The sequence below is a fragment of the Ceratotherium simum genome, chromosome 11 (assembly GCF_057802395.1).
Source record: "Ceratotherium simum simum isolate JZ-2026a chromosome 11, ASM5780239v1, whole genome shotgun sequence".
In the NCBI taxonomy this organism is placed as follows: Eukaryota; Metazoa; Chordata; class Mammalia; order Perissodactyla; family Rhinocerotidae; genus Ceratotherium; species Ceratotherium simum.
The window spans coordinates 35776777-35795846 of NC_141910.1; the positions used below are offsets into that span (position 1 = coordinate 35776777).

At 37.4% G+C, this 19070-nt stretch overlaps 1 protein-coding gene across 1 annotated transcript in view; it reads right to left on the minus strand.

Annotated features, from left to right (window-relative positions):
• MSH2 (mutS homolog 2) overlaps positions 1 to 19070 on the minus strand; it is a 74007-nt gene that overhangs the window by 12552 nt on the left and 42385 nt on the right. Inside the window, exons 8-10 of the mRNA XM_004436672.3 lie at positions 17993 to 18102; positions 2049 to 2172; positions 396 to 546 (exon numbers count right to left, since the gene is read on the minus strand). Of these exons, the coding sequence (XP_004436729.1) occupies positions 396 to 546; positions 2049 to 2172; positions 17993 to 18102 (385 nt within the window). The remainder of the gene's footprint in view (positions 1 to 395; positions 547 to 2048; positions 2173 to 17992; positions 18103 to 19070) is intronic.

The following is a 19070-nucleotide window of genomic DNA, read 5'->3' on the forward strand; positions in this document are numbered from 1 at the left end:
AGGAAAGAAAAAAATAAAAGTAAAAATAACTAAGGCAGAGATCTGAGGGGGAACTAATTCTAATAGATATGGAAAATATAAAATAAATGTAATACCATCTATTTCATATTGACAAAAAAATGGTGAGAGAGATATATGAAAGAATAATCTTAAAAACAGACCCAAAGCACCACTCCAGCCAGAGAGGAAGAGAAGGATTATTTAACAAGTGGTCTTGGGACACCTGACTAACCTCTTGTAAGAAAATAAAGCTTCAATCTTACCTTATGCCTTATATCAATTAACAATAAATAAGGTAAAAACTTCCTTAACATAGAACATTCACATTTCATCACAGAATAATTTAGTTCCATGGAACTACTGAAGGTTTAACAACGTAATATAGGTTTACAAACCTGTTGGTAAATTTAACACCATTCTTCTGGATATCTACTGTACTGAAGTTTTTATTGTTACGAAGGACTTTTTCTTCCTTACACGTTACGCGAAAGTAATATCCAAACTGTGTGCTGGAATCCAGTTTAATCTGTTTTCCAGGATCTAAGCCTTCATGATCACGAAAAAAAGAAAACATATGTCATAGATATCTGTAGGCATTTTTCCAATGAAAACGTTGAAAATAATTAAATCTAAAAAGTGAAAAACATACTTTTATTACATGACAGCATGCTAGAAATTATTATAATCTAACTAGAAAAGATTCAAATCCTACTTCACTTCACCCAAAAACTGCATGAATTAAGGATTATCTATAAAATCCTTAAACTCGCGAATTAATGGTAGCTTCTGATGTGGAAGCACGATCTGGGTAAACCCATCCATCCAAGGCTGCAGAGCACCAGCCTTGGGCAGCACACACTGGTCTGATGTTGGAGGCCTGGGGGTGGATAAGATATGGCCCCTGCCTTTGAGTTCTGCATGAGGGTTCTTTAGTTAACGAAGGGATTTCTCTGGAACTGACACAGAGTATAATTAAAGTGAACAAATACACTTTCCAAACAAAAACTTGAGACTCTGACAATGAAACTAGAAAAAACTAGGACATATATTTTCTAAGTGTAGGAAACTTCACAAAACAAGCTAGACTTTATGCAACTAATATTTTTGAGTTTTTATAAGTCTGTCCTCTCCTCATCTCATTCTTCACTATGATCTTTAGACCACAAACTAGGAGAGATAGTATCTACAAATTGATTTGCTACAGCATAGCTACTGAATGTCAGTAACAGCAAACAACTAACGACAGACCTCACTTGACTGGGTAGGAAAAGGAACTATGGAGAGAAGGTAGAGAGAGCTATGAAACGAGAAGGGTAAATTTTAATATTCTTCAAGGCAAAGATTCTTAAATCTATGATCTAGTCCATATATGGACTCTCCATGGAAACTATTTGTGAATTTTTTTGTATATGCAGGTATGGGCATATTTCTGGGAAGAAGATCCGTAACTGTCATCAGATTCTCCAAAAGTTTAAGTAATACTGCCCTGAGGCATCTTCTAACATACTAAGACTTATTTATTCATTCAACACACATGTGAGACACTCAGAACAAAAGGGTTTACAAATTCAGAACAAAACAGTGTGAACAGTGTGAGACTAATTAGAGAATTAACAATCTAGTATGGAATGTAGACATTAAAAAAAAGTTGGTATTAATGAAGTGCATGGGAACTCAAAGCCATATCAATGAACTATTCATAGCAGAATTAGGCTTATAGAGGAGGTGACATTTAAATCAGGTCTTATAAAAGACATGATGCAAAGGGGCCTGTTGGGTGCTTTGTCTGGCAGGAATGTGGGGTCATCCTGGGGTTGGGGGAGTTAGTAAGAGATGATGAGTCTAGAAAGGAAAGTGAAGTTCCAAATGTAAAGTATGCTGTATGTCAACTTTAAGTGTTTGTAATTTTATTCTGTAGAAAAAGGGGATGGCACTTTAAACAAGCAAGTGGCATAATCAATTATGTCTTCTAGGAAAGTAAGTCTGGCACTAGTGCAAATACTATGTAGACATTAGAATTAGTCAGACCTCCAAAGGCCCATTCTTACCTAGATCTCTAGCTGCACTTACTAATGTTGATTGCATCTTCTTTTCTAAACCATCCATTATTTCTCTTAATTCACTCAGATTAGGATCAAACGAAGGTTTTACAAGGAATTCATGGTTTTCCACCTATAAACAAAGAGTAGCTCAATTTTATAAATGATAGGTAAAGATGGAAATCATGAAGCAAGTTACTTTCTTTTATTTATTTAATTTAAATTTGACCTATGTTTTGAGTTAAATGATTCACTACCCATAAGTTACTCAGTCACAACTATAAGGAGTTTATTACTTATAAGAGATGTAAATTTCTGTTTATTTAGGAACTTAGAGCTCTAGATGTACAAAAATTTTTCATATGAAATAGACATAGTGCTAATGATGCATGTGTCACTAATAGCATTCATTGTTCAGGAAAAAATGTAAATGAAAATAACGTTCAAAACATTTTTCCTAAACATTACTAAAGAATGTTCAAAGTCTATAACAGAATGGGTAGTTTTTGCCCAAACCAAGGATCCATCTTAGGAATCTCCAAGTTAGCTCAAAAAAACCCCCCGTATTTTATTTCTTCAAAGCGAAAGTTCATCAAAATCTCATGATTTAAAAACATACTATTGGGGCCGGCCTGGTGGCACAAGCAGTTAAGTGCGCGCGCTCTGCTGAGGCGGCCCGGGATTTGCTGGTTCAGATCCCGGGCGCACACCGATGCACTGCTTGGCAAGCCATGCTGTGGCGGCGTCCCATATAAAGTGGAGGAAGATGGGCACGGATGTTAGCCCAGGGCCAGTCTTCCTCAGCAAAAAAAAAAGGAGGATTGGCAGATGTTAGCACAGGGCTGATCTCCTCACAAAAGTAAAAAATAAAATAAAATAAAAAAAAAAAAGCCATACTATTAAGTACTTTGTTTCCCTAAATTCCTACCAGTAATAACCAGCAAGAAATCATAAGGAATAACAGATCTCACTTACAATGGTAAAAATATACACAAAATATTTAGAAACAAAATCTTAATTATATAGGACTTTTATAAAGATAACTGCTTATTAGAAGACTTACACGAACTGATAAGAGGCAAACTATGAAGAGATAACTAAATCAAATATTAAGATCTACTCATGGGCCGGCCCCATGGCTTAGCGGTTAAGTGCACGCGCTCCGCTGCTGGCGGCCTGGGTTTGAATCCCGGGCGCGCACTGATGCACCGCTTCTCCAGCCATGCTGAGGCCGTGTCCCACATACAGCAACCAGAAGGCTGTGCAGCTATGACATACAACAATCTACTGGGGCCTTGGGGGAAAAAAAAAAATAAATAAATAAATTAAAAAAAAAAAAAAAGATCTACTCATTCCGAGTGACTGTCCAATAGGAATCCCTTTTTGAAACAAAACAAGTAAAACTTAGAGAGACAAATTATGAATTTTTTATGTGTGTGTGTGAGCAACATTGGCCCTGAGCTAACACGTGTGCCAATCTTCCTCTATTTTGTAAGTGGGACGCCACCACAGCATGGCTTGATGAGTGGTGTGTAGGTCTGTGCTCAGGGTCCAAACCCGTGAACCCCAGGCCACCAGAGCAGAGCACACAAACTTAACCACTATGCCACCGGGCCAGCCGCAAAAGAATATTTTTTAAAAAGAATGAAGCTTATCCTCATAGACATTAAGAACTATTAAAAAGAATTATATACAAAAGTGTAATATGAGTTTTCTAAAACAAGGCGATTTTTAAAAATTCAATAAGTGGGATTGATATAAATTCCTCCCAATTGCTACCCACACATTCTTCACATACCAAGTGAACACCATAAAAATAAGGAATTAAAATAAAATTATAGAAAGCTAGCAAAAAAAAAATTTATCAACTTTCTCAACTTAAACCAACAAAATAAGAGATATAATTATGTATTAAAATTTAAATTTTTGAATAAACCTAATTTTTAAAAACATGAAAAATTTGTAAAACTAGCTTTGCAAAATGTAAAAATATAAAGGTAATATTTTCTTTTATAAAGGCACTTGTTTGCATATATGAGAAAAACATCAAAGTCATTAAATGGGCAAGTATAAAACCATACAACTCACAGATGAGAAAATAAGTAGTAAACTAACCCATTAGAAAATGCTAAAGCTCCATAACAATAAAAGATATGAATATTTAAGCAACCTTAAGATATTATTCTACAGCTATTTTTTTTTTAAAGAAAAAAAACCCATCACCAAATACTCATCAGGCTACAGTGAAATTAGTACACTCATTCATTTCTGGTGAGGATCTAAGTTGTTATAACCTTTAAAAAAGTAAAAAGCAATATGCAATAAGACTCAGATATTTGTTATACTCTTTGACACAGCAATTCTACTCCGAGGAATTCAATCTAAGGAAATAATGCAACAGAAGCAAAGCAACACAGCAATGAATAAAATCTCTGCAGATTTATCTGTTACAGCAAAACCACAATGGTACATCAACGGAATAATACAGTTATTTAAACAGACAACGAAGATGATCTAGAAACAAGGACCAAGACTTACAATTATTCCAGGGGTAAAAATAACGCTACAATGGTGGATCAACACTGCTACAGAACTTGCTTCTTCCGATGAACTTAAGAGAAGTGAGGCAGACCCAGGCCAAGTTCCTATCCTCACCCCACCTTCCAGAAACCCACTAGTGAGCCAACAAACCCTGAGAATTCTCACTAATAATCCCAAATCTGGAGAGAAGAAAGATGAATGGGTATCATTAGATTTTCCTTCCTTGGATGGGAGAATACTGTTTCGAAAGCGCTGCTGGGGAGACCCAAGTGAAACAAGGGAAAGTGAGCAACTGGGCTCCAACTTACTAAAATATATACTCTAAGGGCCACACACCAAATTGGGTATCCTTCAGCAATGCATCACTCCTCCCAAATAATCTGAGATAATAAAATATACCACCCAAGGAAGTATCCTAACCCAGAACTGAGGTATTCTAACAAATACCACACATGACCTCTAATAGTTATCTTTCCAACAATATCACCCACCCAGCACCAGAAACACACACACCATTACACGCAACTACATATAGGAGACAGAACAAAATAAACTCAGGCTTGGAACTCCAACATAGGATGATGAAATCAAGAAATGAGATAAAAAGAACGAGGAAAGGAAGTTAGATTCTAATGATAGCATTAAAATACAAATAAATACAACATAGCAAAGAAAAGAGATACTGTTGAATCAAATTGCCTGTATTGACATAGCAGAAAAATTAATATAATCATAGAGAATTCACATGAGAGATAGAGATAAAAGTAACTAGAGAGGGGAAAATAAATATGGACGATACTAGACATCTTTAAAAAAAAAAAAAAAACTCCACTACTCTAGAAGTATCAGATAAAATATAAGCATTTTTTCAAATAAACGTATAGGTGAGTTACAGAAAACCAGAGGTCTGAGTTCCTGTAAAGTGCCCAGCATAAAGCCAGGCCAGGGGGACCATTTTAAAAACCTACCTCGTGATAAATGGCAACAACAGGGAAACCTGCCTCTATCAGCCTAGGCCCTGGGAAAGAGAAGGTAGGGGCAAAATCTCCTCTTTGACAATATGTGACTAAAAGCCCGCCTTCACTGGGGTTTGGATTTCAAATGTCTGCTATTTGTGTTGGCAGTGAAAGAGGCTGCTGGTTGTTGGCCATTTCCATCACTCTCTCCTTCTACACCGACAGAACTGACAATTTTTCGTAGGACACATAACTACTAAGAACAAAGAATACATTTTCCAACTTCCCTTGCACCTAGGTGTGGGCATATGACTAAATTCTGGCCCACAGAATGTGAGCAGAAATGATGTGTACCATTTCCCGAAAGTGTGCTCCATTTCCCCTGTTGTCCTCTCCCGTTGATTGGGATGAAGGTAAGGTAGCAGGCCTTGAAGATGAAGGCCACACCCCAAGGTGCTGGAGCAGCAAGGGAGGAGCCAGGCGGCAGAGACGGCGAGGCTGCCCTGCCAGCTCTGTGCTGCTATGCCCACACTGTTATGACAGAAAATTAAACCTCTCTTCTTGTTTAAGCCACTGTTATTTATTTGGGGTTTCTTTTTTAGCAGCTAAATCTTTGCCCTAACAAATCTAGAAAGCTCCAGGCTGACAAATTAACTTAAAAGTGTTCCTAGGTAAATTACATTGTGAGGTATACGGCAAAAGCAAAAGCAAATTTTATCTGGGGGGATGTATGATTTGCATAGCTAAACAAGAATTCATAATCTAAACACATGTAACAGATAAGGAAGCAAGCCGCCAAGAGTAAGAGTCAACAACAACAACAAAGACAGCACAAACAAGGAGCAGCTTTAAACCCAAGAAATTTTAGATATGGAATATTAAGTATATTTAAAATGTTTCAAGATATATAATATGGAATGGAACACATGAGCAAAGAACGAATACTACTTCAGAAAAAAGACTAGGCAGAGTTAGAAATGAACCAAGTAACTTTTATAAATGAAAAATATAATTGGTGGAAAAAAACCCCGATGGACTGGCTAAATAACATATTACAGCTGAAGAGATGCTCAGTGAATTAGAACATATGAAGTAATCACAGAGAGCAGCAGAGACAAATGGCAGAAAAAGAATGCAAAAGTCTAACATACGTCCAATCACAGTTCTAGAAAAAGAGAACGAAGGAACACAACAGTCAAAAAGATAATGATTGATAATTTTTCAGAACCAATTAAAGACATAAATTCTCCAGTTAAGAAAACATAGCAAATCCAAATAGGAAAAATAAAAAGAAACCCATTTTTGGACACAGAGAAATAGAAGGAATCAATATCTGGAACCAGAACTTCTACACATCGATAATAATGCAAGCCAAAGGTCAGCACAACACAATCTCACAGACACCAAGGAACACCGTCAACCTGGAACTGTACACCCAGAGGAAACACCCCTCAAGAACAAGGGGGAAATACAGACATTTTCAAACAAAACCTGACTAACAGACGCCCAAAATAAAGGAACTCCTAAAGAATATCCAGGAAGAAGGAATGAATAAAGAATATCCAGGAAGAAGGAATGAATAGCAAAGAAACCGGTAAGCATGTGGGCAAATCTAAACTTTAACACTGACTGTACAGAATGGAAATCTGATGAGTAAAAAAGAACTACAATACCAGCCAATAATGAGGAAATGTAATCTGATCTTAGGTATCCTAAGACCCTAGTATTTTTTGGGGATAAGTGAGAAGATACTGATAGGCTTTTGACTTTGATGAGTTAAAGTATATACTTTTTTTTTTTTTTTTTTGTGAGGAGATCAGCCCTGTGCTAACATCCGCCAATCCTCCTCTTTTTTTGCTGAGGAAGACGGCCCTGGGCTAACAACTGTGCCCATCTTCCTCCACTTTATATGGGACGTCACCACAGCATGGCTTGCCAGGCAGTGCGTCGGTGCGCGCCCGGGATCCGAACCAGCAAACCCCGGGCCGCCTCAGCGGAGCGCGCGCACTTAACCGCTTGCGCCACCGGGCCGGCCCCTACATTTTTTTTTTTAATTTCTGAAAAATTTCCAAACTACCACATGTGTGATAGGATGGGGGATGGGCAGAGAGAAAGGCAAAATCAATATAAAAGTAAGAAAGACAGAATGGGTAAGAGAAACCAAAAAGAATAGGAATCTCAAAACAATCTGATAGAAATAAAACCAAATTGCCACTTAAAAAAAAGGAGATCAAATTTAAAAATAAGTAAAATCCAGCTATAAGCTTTTTTACCTAAACCATAAAGACTCACAAAGGATGGAAAAAGATATACCATGTAAAAAACTAAAAAGGACTCTGGCACAACTCTCTTACTATCAGATAAATAAATCTAAGGAAAAAAGCATTGCTAAGATACTGGCACTAAAGAATGACGAAGATTCAATGCACATGAAGCAAAAATGGATGGAACTACATGGAGAAATTCACATTTCTCTCAGTTACTCAGGAGATCAAAAATTAGCAAGCATACAAAGTGAACAAAACAACTAAAGCTTTATCTAATGGACATTAGGGAGCACACGTGATCCTCAAGCATATGGAGAACGTCTATTAAACTAACACATACCAAGCTTGGAAATTTAAAAAATTATTCCTAAACAAATGACAAAGTGAAGAACAAATGAATAAAATAAAGAAACTGTACCTCTCAAAATGTATGGGATGGATTCAGCTAAAGCAACACACAGAAGGAAAAGTATAATCTTAAATGCTTACTGAAAAAGAAAAGGCTGGAAAAATAGTGAACACTCAACTAAAGAGGTTGAAAAAAGACCAAAAACAGATTTTAAAAAAAATTATATATATATGAACTGAAATTATTGAAATAGAAAGCAAAGATACAAAAGAGGATTTAAAAAGTCACAAGTTGATTCTCTAAAAAACAAACTATGGACAGGAAGAAGTGTTGTGGGAGGCACAAACAAATTACATTAAAAATAAACAGGGAGTTTATCTGCAAATGCAGCAGTGCTTTTAAAAATAATAAGTAACCACTAGGAACAACTTTTGGCAATTGAAAAACCCAGAAAGAAATACATAATTCCCAGAAACAGGGTCCAGTATCCAGAATATACATACAGAACTCTTACAACTCAACAACAAAAAGACAAGCAACCCAATTTAAAAATGAGCAAAGGATCTAAACAGACATTTCTCCAAAGATATACAAATGGTCAACAAACATGAAAAGATGCTCAGCGTCATTAGCCACCAGGGAAATGCAAATCAAAACCACAATGAAATACCACTCCACATCCACTAAGATGGCTACTAAAAGAAAAACCATAAAATAACAAGTACTAGCAACAATGTGGAGAAATTGGAATCCTCCTATTTTGCTGGCGGGAATGTTAAATGGTGCAGCCACTTTGAAAAACAGTTTAGTGATTTCTCAAAGTTATACATAAAATTACCACATGACCCAGCAATTCTACTCCTAGGTATATACCTAAAAGAACTGAAAACAGGTAGTCAAACACTTTTACGTGACTGTTCATAGGAGCACTATTCTAATAGCCAAAAGACAGAAACCACCTAAAAGTCCAACAACAAGGAAATAGATAAACCAAAGGTGGTACACCCATACAATCGTATTATTACTGAGCCATAAAAGGGAATGAAGCACTGATAATGGTACAATGCGGATGAACCTTGAACACGTTATGCTAAGTCAAAGAAGCCAGTCACAAAAGGCCACACATTATATGATTCCATTTATAAGAAATGTCCAGAATTGGCAAGTCCATAGAGACAAAAAGTAGATTAGTGGTCACCAGCATCCGGGGAAAAAGAGCAAAGGGAGTGACTACTAATGGGTATGTGTTTTCTTCTGATGGCAATGAAAATATTTTGGAACTAGATAGCGGTGGTAGTTGTACAACAGTGAGAACGTACTAAATGCCAGTGAATAGTACATTTTAAAATGGTTGATTTTATGTAAAATTCATCTCAATTAAAAAATGATAATCATTGGAAAGGAAAAAAATAAGGAAAGATACAAATAATGTTCATGAATAGAAAGACTCAATGTTGTAATAATGTCAATTCTCCCCTAAGTTAATCCATATGTTAAATGCAATTTCAATCAAAATACTGATACCACAATATTATTTATAAAGCTTAGAAATAAAAAATAGGGCTGGCCCCGTGGCTTAGTGGTTAGGAGCACACGCTACGCTGCTGGCGGCCCGGGTTCGGATCCTGGGTGCACACCGATGCACCACTTCTCCAGCCACGCTGAGGCTGCGTCCCACATACAGCAACTAGAAGGAGGTGCAGCTATGACATACAACTATCTACTGGGGCTTTGGGGGAAAAAAATAAACAAATAAATAAAATTAAAACAAATAAATAAATAAAAATAAAAAAGAAATAGAAAATAGTACTTATTACGGTAATGAAACGCATTAAAATAACAAACACCAACTTCAGGACAGCACGTATTTCTGTGGAGGGATGTGTGCAAACAGGACTTTGTGGTGAGTATACAAGTGTTGATTATATTGGTAATTGTATGACAATTATGTTATAATTAATTTTAAAACTTTTAAATACACCAAAAGGAAGAAAAGGAGGTGGAAAAACTAATGGGAAAAAGGATGCAGGTAGAAAGAAAGAAGGGGGAAGGAAGGAAAAAGGGTGGAAAGAGGGGAGGGAAGAAGGGGTAATGGCTCAGGGGGCCAGACAGAGGAAAGGGGGAAGGTGAAAGCAGGAAAGATAAGGGAGAGGGCAAAGGAGCGAAGGAAAGAGAACAAGAATGAAGAATTCTTCAGGCATCCAGGCAGAAAAAGGAAATCACCTGGAATGTAGGGTGGGGAGGAGGGTAGTGGTAAATCAAAGTGGTAACAGACATTTCATTAATACTGAATGTCAGAAGATAGTAGTGTATCACCCTCAGAGTTTAGGAAAGGTGCAAATTTAATAATCAAGATTTGTTTGAGAATAAAGCTAAAAGACAGATATGCTTATCAAGCATGAAAATAATTCAAGGACTATAATATCTATCAACCTTTCTTTAAAAAAACACCCAAAACACCTGAAAAACAAATCCAGCCAAATAAAAGTGAAATCAAAAACTTTAAACCCAGGAATGAAGAAGCCGTGGTAAAAAGACTGATGGTAAGCACTTAATGCATTTACATACAAACACGAACATTACACAACCCTGGAAACTGAAATTAAGGCTACAGACATACTGTGCATATTTTAGACCTGGACAATATAAAAATATAACTATTAATAATAACCAAGAGGTATGAGGAGAGGTAGAAGCACATAGAAGAGTGGTAAGTGCTCAACTTTCACAGCAGGGAATTAATACCGTCCAAAATTGAAACATGTCATTCAAAGAAATCTCCAATAGCTTCACATTTTTCTAATTTCGTTTCTTTAACCTCTCTTTTTAGATTATTTTCCCTCTCTTGTGGTGAAAAATCATTCATTTGAAGTTCAACTGTCCCTTCCATAATTTTTTTTCTGTTACACTGAAAAACACTAAGTTGAATCCTTTTAAAAGTAACATCTAGGGCCAGCCCCAGTGGCCTAGTGGTTACGTTCAGCACACTTGGCTTCAGCAGCCCCGGTTTGGTTCCCGGGCACAGACCTTTACCACTGTTAGCAGCCATGTCGTGCTGGTGGCCCACGTACTAAAAAATAGAGGAAGACTGGCACGGATGTTAACTCAGGGCGAATCTTCCTCAGCAAAAATAAAATAAAATAAAAGTAACATCTACAGTAGGAGCTCCTTTCTCTAATTTATCATCTGTCTGTATATAACCACAAAAAGATCATTAGCTGTCTCTCAATGGGGGCACTAGTGGCATTTTGAGTGGGACAATACTTTAAGGGACAAAACACAAAATTTCAACACCTGTCTTCAAAACCCTCAATACTGCCCATACTAGACAGCAGACTGAAACTGGTGGACAGTTGGCCATTTATGATTAGGCAGCTAGTAACTAAAGTTTTTATGTAGTTATGTAGCTTTTAGTTGCTCACACACCCATCGGTAGCTCTGCTGCTCAGGTAATATATTATCCAACTCCCACTAGGTTCCTCACAGATAACATCCTTGACACTTGGGTCACCATGGTAACGATGCCTGAGCTGTTTTTCAGGAACTAAAAGTCTACCCCTGCCCAGTTCAGGCTGGTTGAGACCACCAACCCACCAACTGGGCCTGTGCAGGTGTCCCACAGATGAACTCCTGACATCAGGGAACCAAAAACTCCACCCTGAGATCATGGTAATGCCATCATTTTGTGAACATGCGTCCAATGAAGAGCCATGAAGCTTGACTACGCTTGCCCAGATCCTTGATTACCTCACTTCTTCTCTCCTCCAATCATCTATCCCCACACTTCAGACCACCCTGCCCCCTTATCCCATAAAGGTCCCTAATCCCCATTTTTGGGGAGGCAGATTTGAGATTTGTTCTCCCATCTCCCCGCTTGGCTGCCTTGTGAATAGACCCTTTCTCTGTTGCAAACCTGTCATCGCGATGATTGGCCGTGTGACACAAAATGAACCTGGTTCGGTGATAAGACTAAACGTTAATACAGTTATCTCTGGGTGGCAGATGTGGGGGACATTTTAAACTTTCATCTCTCTACCTTTCTGCCTTGTTTGAATGCTTTGTATAGGTATCAGTTTTACAACAAGAGTGTTTTGTTTTTGAAGTATAACTATAAGCAAAAATGTTGACATGTTTTGAGAGTTAATAATTCTAGTCGGGAGAATATGAATACTTCCTCTTTTTTGTATTTCTTTTTCGTTTCCAAGAACAAAAATTTTACAGCATTTATATACACTATCTTTACAACTTACGTATACTCATACAATAATGATATAGTTGTATCAGGATTGTGCAATTGTGGCTTTATAAAAATTATTTTAATTTTTTCTTTCCCAGTATTTTCAATAAAACTTATCTAACATTATTACTTTTCTAATAATAGATGAAATATCAATAATAACTATATGTGAAAACTAATATTATATGATAAAGTAGTCATTGTATTGATCAATACTATATAGAAAGATTTAAAAATTTAATACATCTCACTGAATCACCCAATCTAACTGAAATTGCTTACTTTTCTGTGAAAAATCATTGCCTTTTTTTGGTTTTGATCTACATTTACATTTGGTATATGGTTTTGATCTACACTTACTTCAAAAATAGAAAATCTTTCTAAAAGATTTATGGAAAGCAGTCACAAAAACACCTGAAGCATTAATTGCAAAGCTAAGCCTAGGGAAAAAAAGAAAATTAACACAACCACTCATGTCAATGACTGCTCCCTTCATCACACAGTGCACAGCTGGAAAACATGAGTGAGGCTTTCAGAAATCATACGAACAACTGATAGCCTCTTGAGATTTTCTCAAAGTGGTTCTGAGTCATGTAATTTAAATGCCTCAATTCATTACAAATATCTACAATGAAAGTGAAGGGCTGAATTCTTATAACCTGAGACAAGTTTAAAGGTTTGTAACTGAGAATAAAGAAGATATTATACTAGGTCAACTCCCTAGAGAATCTAGAACAGGTTTTAACCAGGAATCTGATTTGTTTAGAAGACAGTTATCCTACTATAAAGCATGAACGCCTGTAGTTACAGGACAGTATCTGGTGATCTATACAACAGTTATTCTCTTCCCTCCTCCTTCCCGCTTCCCAGCAGTGCTGTTACTGTACTTCCAACTACAGGAATAACCTGCCCCTGGTTATCTTAGGCCAGTTATCACATTCTATTTCCCTGGCCACAATCACTGCTTAAATGGTCTCGGCAAACTGCAGGATTCTTCTTAGAATGTTGCATGAATTGCTACTGGTAGTTGGCCATCCTAGGGCCAAAAGAGGAACTGGCCTTAGGCTGAAATTAAAATCACAAAAGAGAGAAGAAATATAGAAGAGATCAAGAAATTAGGTCCTTTGGACGGCATGAATGAGCTGTATCTCTAAGACTTTTAATTTCATGAGCCATGGTGTACCGAGTTTTAGGTTACCTGCAAAATAAAGTCCTAACTGATATTAAGTTTAATCTCAAATGGTCTATTCAGAAGGGAAAAAATAAAGGAAACCTACAACTCATGTCTTATTGGCATAGTACTTAACATTGAAGGGGTCCAGAATATGCCACTGTGGAATACAAATTATTTCAAGATGAAAGCATTTGAGAACAGACTTTGTTTTTCTGAACTCCCTAATCTGCCTAAAAGCAGAGCCTCCCAAAAGAATTCAATTGTCATAAATCCCCTCCCAGGGAGTTTCAAAACCAAGGAAGATAAAACTATATCTCCCCCACCTATTCTCCAAAGGGCTCATTTATCTTACTAAAAGTTATTTGCTTTCCCTTAAGTGCCCTTTCTCTCCCTCCCCTTCCTCTACTAAAATAGTATGTAAGCCTTAAACTCTAACAACCTCTTTGAGTCACATATTTCTGTGACCTCAAAAATCTGTTCTCTTGCTAATCTGTTTTTTGTCAGTTTTATTTGCAGGCCTCCAAACACCAAACCTAGAAGAGTAGAAGAAAAGTTTCTCCTCCCCTAAAGTTAACTACGTAAGGTTCTACTTTCAGATTAAGAAATCAGGGCTTGTCATATCTAAAGTGACACCAATGAAATTAAGACAAATGACCTCTTCTTTTCCAGTCTATATCAATATAATTGCACTGTTTATCTTCCCAAAATCCACACTCTTACCAGACACTTCTAAAATCTCTTACAACATGCTAATCCCATAGCATCATTCAAGAATTAACACTTACTACTATTTTACAGTCACAGTAAATATTCCTTAACCCAGGGTAAGTTAGTGTAGTGGAACTGGAGGAAGCATAACAGGCTGTTAACATTGTTTATCTGAAAAAAAGGAAGGAGAACTATTGAGGACGGTCACCTTTGCCTCTATACTTCTTTGTATCATTTTGTTTCACTTGCTCTAATACTGTTACATAAGTAGAAAAGCATCAAATAAAGAAAAACACTTAAAAATTTATATTCTGGTATTTTAAATATCATTTTGAAAAACTACCCATTAGCACATTAAATGAAAACCACAAACAAGAGCCCATTAAATCATTAATGGTACATCATCATTTGTGAGGAAATGTTTTGGTTTATTTGCTGTCAAACAGAAAAAAAACCCAAGGGTTGGATCTATACAGTCAAAGTATTGCATGATAGAAAGGGAGGGAGGGAGGGAAAGGAAGAAAGGAAATGAAAAGGCATAATATAAAGTAAAAGTATCCAAGATTTTATCATCCTGCTGCCTTTAGTAATTATCATAGTAGCAGCTAATATCCTGTGTATAATGAAAATAAACTGTTTATTATAGGAAGACAGCTTTTATTGTCCAAAAGTAGGAGAGGAGGAGAGGAAGAGGGTGGTCCTAAAAGGCAGAACATTGGGCATCTTTTGGGCAGGTGTGAATGTAGGAAGGTGATGGCCCAGATAGCTGCAGAAGGATCTTTGATAGAGGATCTGTACATTGATGGAGGAGCTACAAATTTTAAGAAACTCTTAAACATTCTCAACTATACAAATCAATTTTTGTCCAAATATTGTCCAATGATTGCCCAAGAGTGCAGCATTTCAGGCAGCCTACAAACTGTTGGAAAGAAATCAGTCTTTCTCACTGTGAGAGACGACTACACTCCTACCCTATTAAATGAGTAGATTTCAAGACAAGTAGCATCATTTGGGTACATGTTAGAAATACAGATTCTCCAGCCCCACCCCAGACCTAAAGAATCTGATTTCAGGGATGGAGCCCACCAAGTGATTCTGATATATGCTTAAGTTTGAAACCCACAATATTAAGGGGCAAGGAGATAGCAAGTTTTTTTTTTTTGTTTGTTTGTTTTTTTTTTAATTTTTTGTTTATTGCAGTAACATTGGTTTATAACATTGCAGAGATAGCAAGTTAGAAGAATAAGGGTTGCCATAAAGGGCAAAATCAACTATAGAATTTCAGCAAAGCTTTGCCTGGCCTCTGGGTTCAAGTGTGTACACCTGTAGTGACAATTCCTGCTGTCCCTCCCTATTTTGGTGAGAGTTTTTGTTAACCATCAAGAACTACACTTCTATGCTTTCATTTAAAGGAATGTTTACAAATATCCAACTCTGCCCAATCACTGATAAGACCACATCCTCAGCTGCCGGGGAGTGGTGATGGTCTTGGTGTCCAGATGTCTCTGAATAGTATTTCTGCCTCCCACTGACCTAAAAGTTGTGCACCTAAAATCACTCCATTAATAGCAACATTACAGAGGGAACAATAGCTAAAATACGAGTTTTCCTAACCAAGGGGAGAACGATGCAAATTTTTTGGTTGCTTAACCTACAAGTAAATGGAAAAGATTGCCCAATCACTAACAAAATATTACCAGAAAGTGAAGCATTTATACCTATACAAACACATACTCATGTACTTCTAAAATCCAAAGAGCACAGAGTAAATGGGATTTAACTTCCTTAAGCCTCAGTTAATGATCCAGTAAAAACAAAATAAATCAACATCACATAAGACAAATGTTAACTCAAACAAATCCTGTCATTAAAGAACGCAAAGAGGGGCCGGCCCCGTGGCTTAGCGGTTAAGTGCGTGCGCTCCGCTACTGGCGGCCTGGGTTCAGATCCCGGGCGCACACCGACACACCGCTTCTCCGGCCATGCTGAGGCCACGTCCCACATACAGCAACTAGAAGGATGTGCAACCATGACGTACAACTATCTGCTGGGGCTTTGGGAGAAAAAGGACGAGGATTGGCAATAGATGTTAGCTCAGAGCTGGTCTTCCTCAGCAAAAAGAGGAGGATTAGCATGGATGCTGGCTCAGGGCTGATCTTCCTCACAAAAAAATTTAAAAGAAAAAAAGAATGCAAAGAATCTAACAATTAGCAAACCAAACTATTACCTTAATATGAATAATGTGAGCACATATTCCCTGCATGTTCATACCCACCCCCAGCCCCCCGCCAAAGCCCCAGTAGATAGTTGTATGTCACTGCTGCACATCCTTCTAGTTGCTGTATGTGGGACGCAGCCTCAGCGTGGCTGGAGAAGCGGTGCATCGGTACGCGCCCGGGATCCGAACCTGGGCCACCAGCAGCGGAGCGCGCGCACCTAACCGCTAAGCTACGGGGCAGGCCCATGCATGTTCATTTTCTTTTCTTTTTTTTTTTTTTAATTATATCTATTTATTTATTTTTCCCCCAAAGCCCCAGTAGATAGTTGTATGTCATAGTTGCACGTCCTTCTAGTTGCTGTATGTGGGACGCGGCCTCAGCATGGCCGGAGAAACGGTGCGTTGGTGCACGCCCGGGATCTGAACCGGGGCCGCCAGCAGCGGAGCGCGCACTCTTAACCGCTAAGCCATGAGGCGGCCCTGCATGTTCATTTTCAACAGTAAATTTAATGTGGAAAAATTTCAAAATATTTTTTTTAAAGTAACATAATTTAAAAACACTACATTCAGGGCCGGCCCCGTGGCTTAGCGGTTCAGTGCGCGCACTCTGCTGCTGGCGGCCGGGGTTTGGATCCCAGGCGCGCACCGACGCACTGCTTCTCCGGCCATGCTGAGGCCGCGTCCCACATACAGCAACTGGAAGGATGTGCAGCTATGACATACAACTATCTACTGGGGCTTTGGGGGAAAAAAATAAATAAATAAATAAAAACACTACATTCAATGGCCCCATCATATTAAATCTGTTCTATAAACACTTTTAGCACACACAAAACTTTACCATTTCATAAATTTTGCTTTCAAATTCATATTCATATAAGCATATTTTCAACTATTTCAGAAACTATTCCCACTTTATATATAAATTACTGTTTAAAATTGTTAAAGACCTGAGGATATAGATCACTTAAACCCTAAATGTTCTCAACCAACAAGAATTTGGAACAAAACAGTATTTAGAGTCATGGTTAACTTTTACTTATATCAACAACTATTTAGGAGATACACACATATTCTAACCTCCTCCCCCAAAGAGCTTCCCTACATGGAAAATAAACAAAAGAGAAGTGTCTTCTCTTGTGTTCCATATTTACTTCTTTTCTCTCTGCTTTTTCAGTGACTATACTATTCCTTCTCTCTTGAAATTAAATAAAACGAAACTCAGCCTGCATATGTGAAATGTTTTATTTATGAGATTTCCTTTATCCAGGTCAGTTATGCCCAGATTCATTTCCTCTGTTAGTCTTTCTTCATTTTCATCCACTGAAATCAGTTATTAAAAAAAAACCTTTCCCATCTATCACTTAAATCTTACATCTGCTGTCTCAAAGGTGCCTCACAAAGTGCCAAAATTAAATACTAAAAAGAGAAATCTGAGTGTTCTGATGTGCCTTTGCTTTTAAAAAATACTTTCCTGCTTGAATTAAAGAGTATATTGCATACCTGATCCATATCTAAAGTTGTTTCTATCATTTCCTGAAACTTGGAGAAATCAGAACGAAGATCAATAAGAGGAGTCACAAAAACTGCCAACAACAATGTCTGATGTTTCCCTAAAAGAAAGCAAAAAGAAAAATAAATACATAAAAAGGTCCTATTTTTAAAAACACAAGACTACAGATCATAAACATTCTGCTGTGACAATGAGCATCATTTGATCCAATAAGCACAAATAGCGCAGCAGGTCTCCAAAGTGACTATTGACTCAGGTATTTTAATTCAAATGTGTTTAGTATTTAATTTATTTTATAGAAAGGAAGACATCTGGCACCTAAAGCTTCCTATTATAAAACACTGCCTCTCCTGCCTGTCTGTAATCTCCTTCATAAGGAAACTAGAGATGCGGAAACGTGACCAATTAGAACTAAATGAATTGCATTTCTTTGTAGATTTAATAACCGCAAGTCAAAGTCATTAAAATAAAATATGTACCTCTAACTTACCTTATACCCTAATTTCCATGAATAATACAGTGTTCCAGAGGTTAAATCAAGCCAAGTATTTACACTGGAACTTTGCTTGATACTATCTAAGAGTACATGCTGGGGAACTTTGTGAGAAGGAGTAAGTGAGGCGACAGAGTCTGCAGTGTGAAAAGCATGAGCCAAGACCTGGGTGCCAATCCCAGCTCTGCTATCTACTGGCTTTTGTGATCTGGCACACGTTACTCTGAGCCCCCTTTTCCTTGTCTATTACAATGGGAGTAATAACAATAGCTACCCAGAAGATGAATAAATGAGATAGCAATACGCAACACTTAGTATAGTGCATGACACTTAACAGAAGCTCAACAACAGTTACCATGTATTATTATTGGTTATAACGTAAGGATTTTTTTTTCTGATCTCCAATAAATTCCCTTGGAAGAATTTTGTAAGTGATCTCTAGCACTATGCATTTCACTCCAAAGCAATAGTTCCCAACCTTTCCCTGAAATATCAGTAGCTCTTGATTGAGAAAATGATGGAAAACTACTATGAAGTCAGCAAAATTGTGATAAGAATTCATGTTTTATTAATCA